At 42.8% G+C, this 12,029-nt stretch overlaps 1 protein-coding gene across 5 annotated transcripts in view; it reads right to left on the bottom strand.

Annotated features, from left to right (window-relative positions):
• LOC103661947 (zinc finger protein 260-like) overlaps positions 1-10,403 on the bottom strand; it is a 31,317-nt gene extending 20,914 nt beyond the window's left edge. Inside the window, exons 1-2 of one of the 5 annotated variants that reach the window (XM_008689625.2) lie at positions 9,625-10,403; positions 1,415-1,473 (exon numbers count right to left, since the gene is read on the bottom strand). Coding sequence is in view for 3 of the 5 variants with exons in the window: in XM_008689622.2 (XP_008687844.2) it covers positions 1,415-1,429 (15 nt within the window). In the remaining 2 variants the exon portion in view is untranslated. The remainder of the gene's footprint in view (positions 1-1,414; positions 1,474-9,624) is intronic. The other 4 variants (XM_008689622.2, XM_040624756.1, XM_040624757.1 and 1 more) reach the window with 4 other exon arrangements.
• Between the last annotated feature and the right edge of the window lie 1,626 nt (positions 10,404-12,029).

Here is a 12,029-nt window from a genome sequence, read left to right as displayed (position 1 = left end):
ACCCACGGGCTGCAGGTTGCCAATCTTTATTCTAAAGGATAACTGACTGTCTAAAGCAAAAATAGTAGTATTGTATCATGTGTACACAGCATATGTTAAAGTAAAATGTATGGTACAATAGCACAAAGAACGAGAAAGAAGAATAGGAATATACTACTGTAAGGTCGTTATACTATACATCATGTGGTTTAATATTTGAAGGGAGGCTCTGATTAATTAAAAATGGGTATTATAAGTCTTTGACTAACTATTTTAAAAGTAAAGAAAAGAGGTATAAATAATAAGTCAAGGGGTGCCTGGGTGGCTCAGCTGGTTAAGCGTCTGACTTTGGCTCAGGCTTAGGTCATGATAGGATCAAGCCCCATGTTGAGCTCTCTGCTCATCAGGGAGCCTGCTTCTCCCTCTCCTGCTTGCCGCTCCCCCGCTTGTGCATGTGCTCTCTGTCAAATAAATACATAAAACGTTAAAAAAAAAAACACAATGGCAATGATAAAATGGAATAGAAAATAACAAATTCAAGAGAAGAAAAAGAAAGAAATAAAGAATAGAATAGAAAAACAGCTAGCAAAATGGAAGATTTTAATCTACTATATCGACAACCAATTTTTAAATATGAATGTTCTAATCAACCCATACAAAAAGTTTATCAGATTGGGTCAAAAAAACAGGACAATCATATACTGTCTACAAGAAACTCAAATTATAAAAATACATAAGTTAAAAGTAAAAGGATAAAGAAATACAACACAAACAATAATCCAAAGAAAGCTGGAGTACCTACGTTAATATCAGACAAAACAGACTATATAATAGGAGATATTATCGAAGATAAATAGGCACGTTACATTAATGATAAATGGTCAATTTTCCAAGACAAAACTAAACGTATTTGTACCTAACAAAGGAGCTTCAAAATATAGGGGGTAAAACTGATAGGACTGAAAGGAAAAACAGACAAAAATTAATACAGTTGGACACTTCAATATTTCTCTCAGTAATTAATAGAACTAAGAAGATAACTGGAAAGAATATAGAAGCCCTAAAACAACACCATCACTGAACTAAACCTAAGTGACATTTGTAGAACATGCCACCCCACAATTTCAGGAAAGTCTTTATGTCCCATTAAGAATCATTATGGGTTATTCTCATTTTCATTGCACTTCCTATAGTAATGTTTGCTATTGCTATCAGAGACAAATAAATGTATAGCTCAGCAATGACAACTTCAACTTTAAATACTTGAAGGTCATCACCACAGCCCCTTAGCCCTGCTACTAATCTGCTACTCCATATTTCCCAAAAGTTGACATTTGTCTATTTCTACGTTTACATTTTAAAGGTTATACCTTATTCATAATATCTAATGTAAAACAAAGTAGGAATTAAAAAAAAAAACCAAAACAAAACTCACCTGGGGTTTGTTCATTTTCTGATGTTCTTAAAAAAGCATGGAGACATGTGAAGATACAACTGAGAAATAATAGAAGAGAGATGAGTCATAAATGATCTTGCCTCCTCTCCAGCTCCTGGATTTACCTGTCTACAAATAGCCTCCATACCACTGGGTAAAATGCTTTCCTATGGGATAATGTCCTGCTGGTTCCTAAAAAAAGAGGGAATGGACACATAGAGGTAGTGCCAACAGCCTCTCAAAAAAACAAAAACAAAAAACCCCAAAAAACCACAAACAAAACCCCTAAAACCCAAACAAAAAACCCTGACTTTTAGTTGCCAATTTCAGATGCATAAATACTCCTGCCAAGGCCAATTTCAGACTACCAACATGATGTCACTAACAGGGCTGGGAAGAAATGTGCAACAGTGTATCAGCATATAGGATTTTTACCATACTGATAGTCTCAAGAATACAGAAATGAGTAAAAAGAAGGAAATTACTTAGAAGTCATGAGTTTTGAATATGATCATTTCCATGAGGAGCTTAAGCAGACAGCTATTAAATGTAGTGCAGTATCCTAGAAAGGAACCCAGAACAAAAAAGAACATTAGAGAAAAACTGGAAAATATGAAAACATATGCACTTCATTGGTTCGTTACTTGGGACAAACGTACCATACTAATGTAAGATGTTAAAAACAGAGGAAATTAGTGTAGGGTCTACAAAGCTGTCCCTGAGTGAACTAGGGAGACCCTGGGCCCTGGGGCCTTAACCTGGCCCATCCCAAAGATGTCCGCAAAGGTTCCTGGTCTCATCACAAGGAAGAATTGAAGGACAGACACAACACAGTGGGAAAGTTTATTATTAAAGTGAAACTACACGCTCAAGATTTGAGAATGAGAAAGAGAAAGGTGCTCAACAACTGTGGCTGTTGGGCCGCTGGGTTTCTCTTTTATGGACAGTGGTTAACTAGGGGGTGGAATATTTATTCTGTGGGGAGGGATTTCTTGGTCAGGAGTTTCCTGTCATGGCACACACCATCATGGGCCTATCTGGTTGGATCCAGCTTTCCTGGGGCTTTGTTTTGGAGTGATGCCAGCTCAGGCCTCTGACTTTCCCCACAGCTGCCTGTGACTTCTTTGTTGATGGCCTCCAGGCCTCCTGTTAGAACCCAGCTAACTGCCTTTAACATAATCTCTTCAATTTACTGACCATAATTCTATAAATCTAGAAACTGTTCTAAAATAATTTACTTAAAAATTCATCAAAGGAAAAGGTAAAGAATATCCACTTAATACAAAAGAAGGCAGTAAAGGAGAAACGAAAGAACAAAGACATGAGATATAGAAGGAAATATCGCTGGTAGGCATAAATCTAACCAAGTCAACCATAACATTAAATGTAAAAGCGTTAAACACAGCAGTAAGGCCTCTGATGTGGGGGTGTCTCCAGTTAGACCCTAAAATTTGACCTTCACAGCCTACGGGCTTGTACCCACCTCTGTCCCACATTTGTCCTTTAGCTCTTCCTTCCAGCTTATCTCTTAACTCAGACAAAGCGAAACCAAAACCACTCCTCAGGCAACTGCCCTGACAAAACCTCCAGCCAGCCCAGACCACCCAGACAGTCGCAGCTTGACCTCCAACTGACAACTACCTCATTGTAACACTAAGACCTCGGCCCAAGAAAGAGGGAGCACAAGTCTCATTTACTAACATACACTGTATGAATAACCATGTTGCCTTAAGACATATGCCTGACTTTATGCCCGCGTCTACATACAATGACAAGGCTTCCCTACCTAAATACCTAAAAATTCATCCTAACCCGAAACAAAGGAACCAATCCACCCTTGCTCCAGAAGAGTCAGGGCTTTGTAAGTTGTTCCCGGTGATCTCCTTACTTGCTTCAAATACATTTTACTTTGTGCAACAACCCCACCTGATGTAGTTTTAAGGACATACCAAGGAGCAATCTCATGTTAGTTTGGTCACCAATTTGGCAACCCAGATGGGACTCCCTCCGAGGCTCTGCCCTCTGGTTATGTGGTTTACAAAGGACAGAGCTGCTCAGCCCTTCTCGGCTAACGCATTCAATTAACCGGCACTAGGGGGTGGAATCCCTTGAGAGGGCTCTCCTTTCTTGCGGTCTGTGCTGCTGGACTGGTCTTGCTCCCCTCCTGAAGACACTGTGGCCACTCCAAGCCTCTTGCTGAGAAACTCTCCATGGGGTAAGTGGTGCCAATCCTATGGCACGACTCTAAGTATTTTCTTTGAGCTGTCTCACGAAGCCTGGCAGGTCGACAGTCAGTTAAGAACAGGGCCTCTCCTGTCAACACTCTGTGGGATTAAGCGCTCATTACAGAGGAGTCTAGACATCCCTGGGTGTCAAAGGATAACACGACCTGGCCATTCAGAAGCTGAATGCTTTTTAGCCTGGCAGATGGAAAGTGGCCCAAATGAGACTAGTCTAGAATCAGCAAGGGTGAGGGATATCTCCATCTTATTTGTTTGACCTGTAGATGTTTGTTGGGGACATCTGACACTGTTCAGGTTTGTTTTTCCTCTTAAAACGGGAAGTGTGCCTTGAGTTACTGAATCTAAACCAGGTTCTCTCTGAGCCAAGGGAGTGCCTGGACACTGAGGGGCTAGAAGAGGCAGCCTATGCACCAGACCAGTGCTCCTCAAGGCACAAGTACCCAGACCCCCTTGGACACCTTAGCATTAACCCACTCTCCTTGTGGGCTTGGTTTTAAGCCAACCGAGTCTCACACATATTGTGGGTAAGGTTGTGTGGCATTTGTGTCACCACTAAACACTGTAAGTTACCTTGAGGGAGGGTAAGAGGAGATCCTCAGAAAGAATCCCAGATTACGGAAGGGACATTTCCACCCTGAAGGAGAGCCTCCCTTGGACTGTAGCCTCCAGAAACGGAAAGCATTCAACTACCTTCCTTTGACCCCCAAACAGACAACTTTCTTCTATAACACAGCCTGGCCACAATAATAGACTCTAGAAGATGAAGACAAGTGGCCAGAAAATGGGACCTTAAATTTTAATACACCACTACAATTGAGCTTATTTTGTTAAAAGAGAAAGAAAATGGGAAAAGATTCCATATAAGTCAGTGCTTTATGGCATTATATCAAATTGAAGGGTTGCAAAGGAAGTGTAAGATTTGTAAAATGAAGGTAGAATTGAAAACTCTAAAAATGTGTCCTGTACTCTCTGATGAGTAAGGGAATCTTTGTCCCTATCCCCGTCTCCACCTCCAAGTCCTTAGATTGTACTAAGTCTCCACCTGATTTCTCTGGTACTCCAGCCTCACTCCCCAGCTTCAAGAGCACCAGCCTCTAATCTTTACAAACTCCCCCAAAGCCTTCCCCCATGTCTCCTGTATCCCTTTAGCCTCCCTTGTCAGAAAGCACTATCAGACTGGGGACCTATTTTAAGTCAGGGATGGGAATGCTGCCACTGAGACGGGCACCTGATGGAGATGGATGTCTCGTTAATGTGCATGTCCCATTTTTGACCTCAGACCTGTATAACTGGACACACACTAAAGGGCTATGGGCTGACCTGATTGATTTACACATTTAATGCACAGTATCTTTTCTACCCACAACCCATCTGGGCAGATATGCAAGCTTTGCCAACCACTGTCTTAACAGAAGAAAAGTTTGCCATGTTAGCAGAAGCAAGACAGGAAGCTGATAAAGACCATTAGCCAGGATCAAGTTCTCCGAGACCAAACAAGGAGGCAGTGCTTAGAGCTGACACTGAGGAGGATCCCAACTCCCACGATGAGAGAGAAAGTTCAGGGCATCACTGCAGGCTTCTTTTAAAAGCTAAGAAGGAGGTAAGTAAATCTGGTCCAAATTAAGGGAGATTTGACAAAGGACAGATGAGAATCCATCAGTTTTTTTGGAAAGGCTATAAAACTGCCAAAGACGAACTACAAACTGGGACCCTGAGGTTCGGGGTAGCTGAATGGTCCTTAATAACCTATTTCATATCTCAAACCACTCCGGGCATCCAAAGGAAACTCCAAAATTGGCTATAAGTCCCGATACTAAACTGCTCAGCTTCCAGAACTAGCTCTCAAGGTGTTCCATGGAGGAAGTTAAGAAAAGACCAGAAGATGAGAAGGCAAGATGCTCTTCTGGTGGTAGCTCTCCAACCTACACGAAGTAACCTGGGAGAGGAAAAGACGATACCCATGTGAGCACCCCAAGACCCCTCTAAGGGACCAAGAGACCACCAACAAAGTTGGGATCCAATCAATGTGCACATCGTAAGCAGGAAGGGCACTGGAAACAGGACTGCCCAAACCACTCCCGGAACAGAAGGAAGAAGGACAAAGGGGAATCATTTTGGCTGTCCCTCACTGAAAATGAGATATGATAGGGACACAAGGCTCCCCAGTTGGTCTTGGACCATTAGATCCTCATCTCCCACAAGGAGCCCTGAGTAACCTCAGCAGTAGGAAGAAAGCCAGTTAAATTTTTACTTGATACTGGAGTTACTTTCTCTGTACTCAACACCCAGAAGGGTACCATTTCTAACAAAAATTGTAATATGAAAGGAGTCTCGGGAAAAGGAGACATCAAAAGGTTTCTGGATCCTTTGACTTGTGAAATAGGATCAAAGCTGTTAAAACTCTCTTTTTGGGGGTGCCTGGGTAGCGCAGTCGTTAAAGCGTCTGCCTTCGGCTCAGGGCGTGATCCCAGCGTGCCGGGATCGAGTCCCACATCGGGCTCCTCCGCTTATGAGCCTGCTTCTTCCTCTCCCACTCCCCCTGCTGTGTTCCCTCTCTCGCTGGCTGTCTCTCTGTCACATAAATATAAATAAAATCTTGAAAAAAAAAAAAAACAACTCTCTTTTTGATATGTGCCAGAATGTCCCATATTCTTTTAGGATGAGATATTTTAGACAAATTGGTGGCCACAGTAAGTTCAGAACAGGACAAATTAGAAATTCAAGTCCCTAGATACCAAGGAACTGAATTCATGTCATTACTACAACATATCCTAGTATTTAAAAGAGGAAATCCCCCCCCCCCCAATCTTAAGGAAAGTCAACCCAAAAGCCTGGGTGTGAGGGCAAGTGGGGGCATACCATTAACAACACATTTGTAATAGTAAAATTCAAACAGACAGATTGCTAGCTCTAGATGCTATACAAAGGATCCAGCCAGTAATTAACAGGCTTGTAAAACAGGGGTTGATTAGGTTCAAGTAGATCCCCATGTAACACCCCAATTTTACCTATTAAAAAGGAATACAGATTTGTTCAAGGCCGCAGAGCTGTTAATGAAGCTGCTTGAGACATACAACCTGTTAATACCCAATCCCTATATTCTACTGATCAACTTACCGAGTGATAGCAAATATTTACACGGTGTAAGATCGAAAGGGTACCGTTTTCTGCATCCCACTAGATTCTGAATTCCAAGTACTATCTGCTTTTGAGTGGGAACATCCTGTCTCCCACCAAACACAACAGTACTGCTAGACTGTTTTACCTGAGGGTTTCAAAAACTCCCCCATCATCTTTGGAAAAATTCTGGGAAGAGATTTAAGAGAATTAAATTTAGAAAAATAGCACTGTATTACAATATGTAGATGATATTTTGATAGCTACTCCCATTCAGGAGGTTTCTGACCAAAATGCTTTATCCATGTTAAATTTCCTGGCAGACAGGGTATATAAAGTCTCAAGGAAAAGGCCCAATTACTAAGGAAACTGAAAAGTACTTGGGGTTTTTTTCCCCAAAGATTTTATCTATTTAATTTTAGAGAGAGAGAACACACACGTGAGCAGGAGGGGCAGAGGGAAAGGGAGAGACTCTCAAGCAAACTCCTCGCTGAGCACGAATCCCACATGAGGCTTGCTCCCCTGACCCTGAGATCATGACCAGAGCAGCAATCAGGAGTGCACCGCTTAGGTGACTGAGCCACCCACGTGCCCTGGGGGTTATTATTTCAAGAGGGCAGTGAAGGCTCCCTCAAGAGAGAAAAATGGTAATATGGAGCTAGCTCCACCGAAAACCCATATTCAGTGTTCCCTTTGGGTGAAAAGAGCCTCAGGACTAATTCTGGCTGGTGTTGGACGGGCTGTCGGAGTAGCAGCTGCCTCTTGGGGAGGTTTTATAAGTTATAAAGTCAATGCAAGGAAATTGATGTGACAGAAACCTTAGCTGAGAACACAGGAAATGCCCTCAAACACTTAGAAATTTCTCTAAACTCTTTAGCCAATGTAAGGTTAGAGGATGATTAGCCCTAGACTACTAATGAGCAGAAGAAGGAGCACGTGCAGTAAACAGCTCATGCTGTACCCGGATCAATGCTTCAAGTCACATGGAAATAGATATTTAAAAAATTGGGGGCGCCTGGGGGTCTCGGTCGGTGGAGCGTCTGCCTTAGGCTGGGGTCATGGTCTCAGGGGGTAGCCTGCTTCTCCCTCTCCCTGCTTGTGCTCTCTCTCTGTCAAATAAATAAATAAAATCTTAAAAAAAAAAAAAAAAATCTTCAACCAGGCAGCCTGGCTACACACTTTCAACCCAAAAGGAAGATCCCCTGCTAAGGTCTGCCGGCTATTAAAATAGTGTTACCCAATAGTACATGGTTTCTCCCCTTCTTGAGGCCACTAATAATCCTACTGCTCTTAGCCTGCTGTTTAGACTTTGCATCATTAACTGACTGATACAATTCTATACAAATGCGCAGAGGCCAAAAATTACAGATAGCAGTAACACAAAGATAGGAGCAGCTTGGGGTTAAACCTGGTGACCCACAGACGTATCTAAAACTGGCTGAGGGAAAATTCTGCTGCACTAACAATCTAAGTAACTACACCAATATCGGGCAGGAAGTAACTGCAGAAGATAGACCTTTGCCCTGTGCCCCGCAAGAACGAGCAGCAGAATAAAACTAGAGGAGCGATTTGCCACCTGCCAGATCCCAAGACCTGACATTTACTGCCCGCCTGCTTGTACTCACTGACCTCTGTACCACATTTTTCCTTAACCTCTTCTTTCCAGCGTCTCTCTTAACTCAGGCAAATGGAAACCGAAATCACCCCTCAAACAACAGCGACTGCCAGGACAAGGACCAGACCACCCAGACCAGTATGAGCTGAACCCCTGACTCTCACCTGCACAGGTAGGGCCATGGAGTGACCTCTAGAAGTGACAACCACTTTTACCTCATTACAATACTAACATCTCTGCACATCTAACACAGAATGTATGTTATGTACTGGCATGTTTCCTTAAGAAACAACCTTATGCCTTCTCTACATACAATGACAACGATCCCCTTTCTAAACATTCATCCCCTCCCTAAATGAAAGGAACCCATTGACCATCTCACAGAGTCACAGCTTTCTAAGTTATTCCTCATCATCTCCTTATTTGCTGCAAATTTTCCTCTGCATGACAACGGGATCTTGTATCTGTGACTAGCCAAGGAGCTAACTCAGGTTAGTTGCGTGACAGCACCTCAACAGGAAAATGAAGAATTGCCACGCTATGCCCTGCAGTTCTAGGATCTATCCCTTTCCGGGACTGTCTCCACCCTAAAACTCTGGAGAGAGATCAAATGTCCCTAGGGCTCTCTTCAGGATGAGATATCTGTTTCTGGAGTTGCAGCTCTTTAACGTCACTGGAGCCCATCCGTTCCCTGGAAATCAGGACATAAGAAGATAAGGGCGCCTAGGTGGCTTAGCTGGTTAAGCATCTGACTTCAGCTCAGGTCATGATCTCAGGCTCCCCACCCCGTGGGGAGTCCGCCTCTCCCTCTGCCCCTCCCCCAGCTTCTGGTCTAATAAAATCTTAAAAACAGAAGACAAATTCATATTTGGAACCTTCACCCAGCACCCCAAATCTGCAGCTCTCGAAACGTACTTTCCCCTAAAAACTAGAGCCACTGAGTACAAAGACAAAGGAGACCACGTCCAGGTTACTTGCTACCCAGCTGATGGCCAAGCCAGCCTCCAAGTCACGGGGCACACCACGCAGCCAGAGCGCACCCTCACGCATGCGCACGCGCCCCATCCCTGGGCTCACGGACAGGACCACTCGCTCAGAGCCGGGGACCCACTGGAACTCAAGCCGCTGGTTCGCACCCTGAAGCCCCCGCCCGCCGTGGGAGGTCCCGCTGCAGGGTCCTGGGCCTCCTCCCCACCGAGGGTCACCGCCGTCTCCCACGCGGCCCATGCTCTAACCTCTGCTCTTGGGAAGGTGGGCAGGCAGGACCTTGAGAGTTACTGGGAAATCTGGAAACGGAATTTCGGGCTTCACCAAACCTGTTGGCGCAGGAGGGGGGGGACCAAGAAGATGGCGAAGCTGCGCGTGCGCAGCACTGTCCGCAGCCAACGCGCAAGTTCTGCTGGGTAAGCAAACTAGACTCAAGACTACGTCTACCATAATCCTTCGCGTCCACTTCTTTATGTAAATAAACCTGTCTTATTCAAAGGGTAGGGAGGTGGTTGCTGTGGAAGGTCGGTGGCTCTGGAGTTTTCGGAGGCCGCCCCCTATTTCACCCCCGGAGGTGAGGCCCTACGTAGAAGAACTACCTAAATGCGATTTGTGGTCCTTTAGTGCATCCTGGTTTGGCAAAAAACAGCCACCAAACAACTCTTTGAAAGACTTTTGCGGACATTATGGGAATTTCATTATAGATGCGCTATTAAAGAATGTACTTAGTTTAAGAGTGAAATATATCTATTTTATTTTAAAATGTTTTCGCAAACACAAGACAAATGTGGCAAAAGGTGAAATTTGTCCAGTAGAGAAAATGGTACATGGGTGCTCATTTTCTTTATTATTCTAAGATTGGAAATAGAAACTTCAATAAAAGAAGGAAAGGGTAAAAAAAAAACTGGGTGTGTCTTTTAGACACAAAACTAATAAAAAGGAAGATATTTGTCAGTTATCAGTTCTTGTGAATAGAGAATTTAATTAAAATGTTAAAAAATGGAATCCAGTAATACAATAAGAAAATAACATCTCTACCCGAGCAGTTTGTCTCGAAATTGAAAAAAAGGAATTTTTCAAAACTAAGGAAGCAATAATTTTTTTAAAAAGATTTTATGTATTTATTCGACAGAGATAGAGACAGCCAGCGAGAGAGGGAACACAAGCAGGGGGAGTGGGAGAGGAAGAAGCAGGCTCATAGCGGAGGAGCCTCATGTGGGGCTCAATCCCATAACACTGGGATCACTCCCTGAGCTGAAGGCAGACGCTTAACGACTGCGCCACCCAGGCGCCCCAGGAAGCAATAATTTTTTAAACTAAATCAGAAGATATATGTATACTTAAAAGATTTTAAATAAGCAAGTACTTCACCCAAGTAATTCCACTTCTTGGGTTATATGCTACTATAATTCAAAGATCTATATAAAGAATGCTCTTCACAGTATTAGTTGGGTCAATACAAATATTCAAGAATCTATGGGTAAAATATGCTTATCCACAAAGTGGATGCCTTACGAGGCAAGCAGCACAAAGCACAAGCCACAGCCTTAAAATGTGATAGAAATATATTAAATCATACAACGGATATTCAAAATATATTCCGAAATTTAAAAAAATATCCCGGTAACAAAACAGAGCTATCTATAAATGTATGTATGTGTGTATGTATGTATTCATGGAGATATGACACTGTCTGTCACAAGGTAAGTGCTCAAATTGACATTATTTCCAGTCAGGTTATGTAAACGTATTTATTGTGTCAGCCAGTCTGTGTGTATGCATTTTTATGAAAGAAGTTATTTCTGTATGACCTGTATATTTGTGTGTGTCCATCAAGTGCAGGAGTAACCACCACAAATTCTCTTGAGAATAAGGCAAGTACTAAACAAAGGTTAACAGTAGATAAAAATGATACTTATTATGTAAAAATACTTATATATCTTTGTGTGAATTATCCTTCATCAGTAAATAGTAACTACATCCATGGTTCCCCAGGCCAAAATCTCAAATCATTTGTTTGGGCAGAATTCTAAGAGATCCTTTATTTTTAATTATTTCTCCAACACCGCCCATCCAGAAAACTGGTATGTGTATGTGAAAGAGGATTTCGACTGCCTCCAGTTTGACCTCAAACTTTCTGGTTGGTTTCTTCTTTCCAGCTCGTCTCTTGGCTCAGGTGGAAGACCAAGAGAGCAAAAAATTCCACCCCTAACAGACACTACCTTCCTTAAGGAATAAGGACTACCCTGTGCCCACCCATGTTTGACTCCAAGGCAATGATCCATTGGACTTTCACTACCTACCTGTAGTACCCACTGTCTTTTGCCCCACATTTTTCTTATATAAACCTGGAAATATTTTTTAGCACGTTGGAGACAGTCTTTGAGTTACTAGTCCACTGCCTTCCTTGTGTTGGCCTCACTGAAATAAATTCCTTTCCTATTTCACCATGGCTCCTCTCTGCCTTTGGATTTTGTCAGCGGTAAGTGGCCAGACCTGGTATGTTTGGGACTACCACAGCCAGGTGCTCCTGCACCCCTGAATGCCAGCAAACACATATATTTCTCTATATGGATTTTGCGTTTTAAAATTAATCTTACCAAATTAATATTTTTGTCATTACTTTGAATGGAAACTCATTTCTGTTGGCGCA

This window comes from Ursus maritimus, unplaced genomic scaffold (genome assembly GCF_017311325.1).
Source record: "Ursus maritimus isolate PB19 unplaced genomic scaffold, ASM1731132v1 scaffold_7, whole genome shotgun sequence".
NCBI lineage: Eukaryota > Metazoa > Chordata > Mammalia > Carnivora > Ursidae > Ursus > Ursus maritimus.
This window is presented reverse-complemented; position numbering and strand designations above follow the sequence as displayed.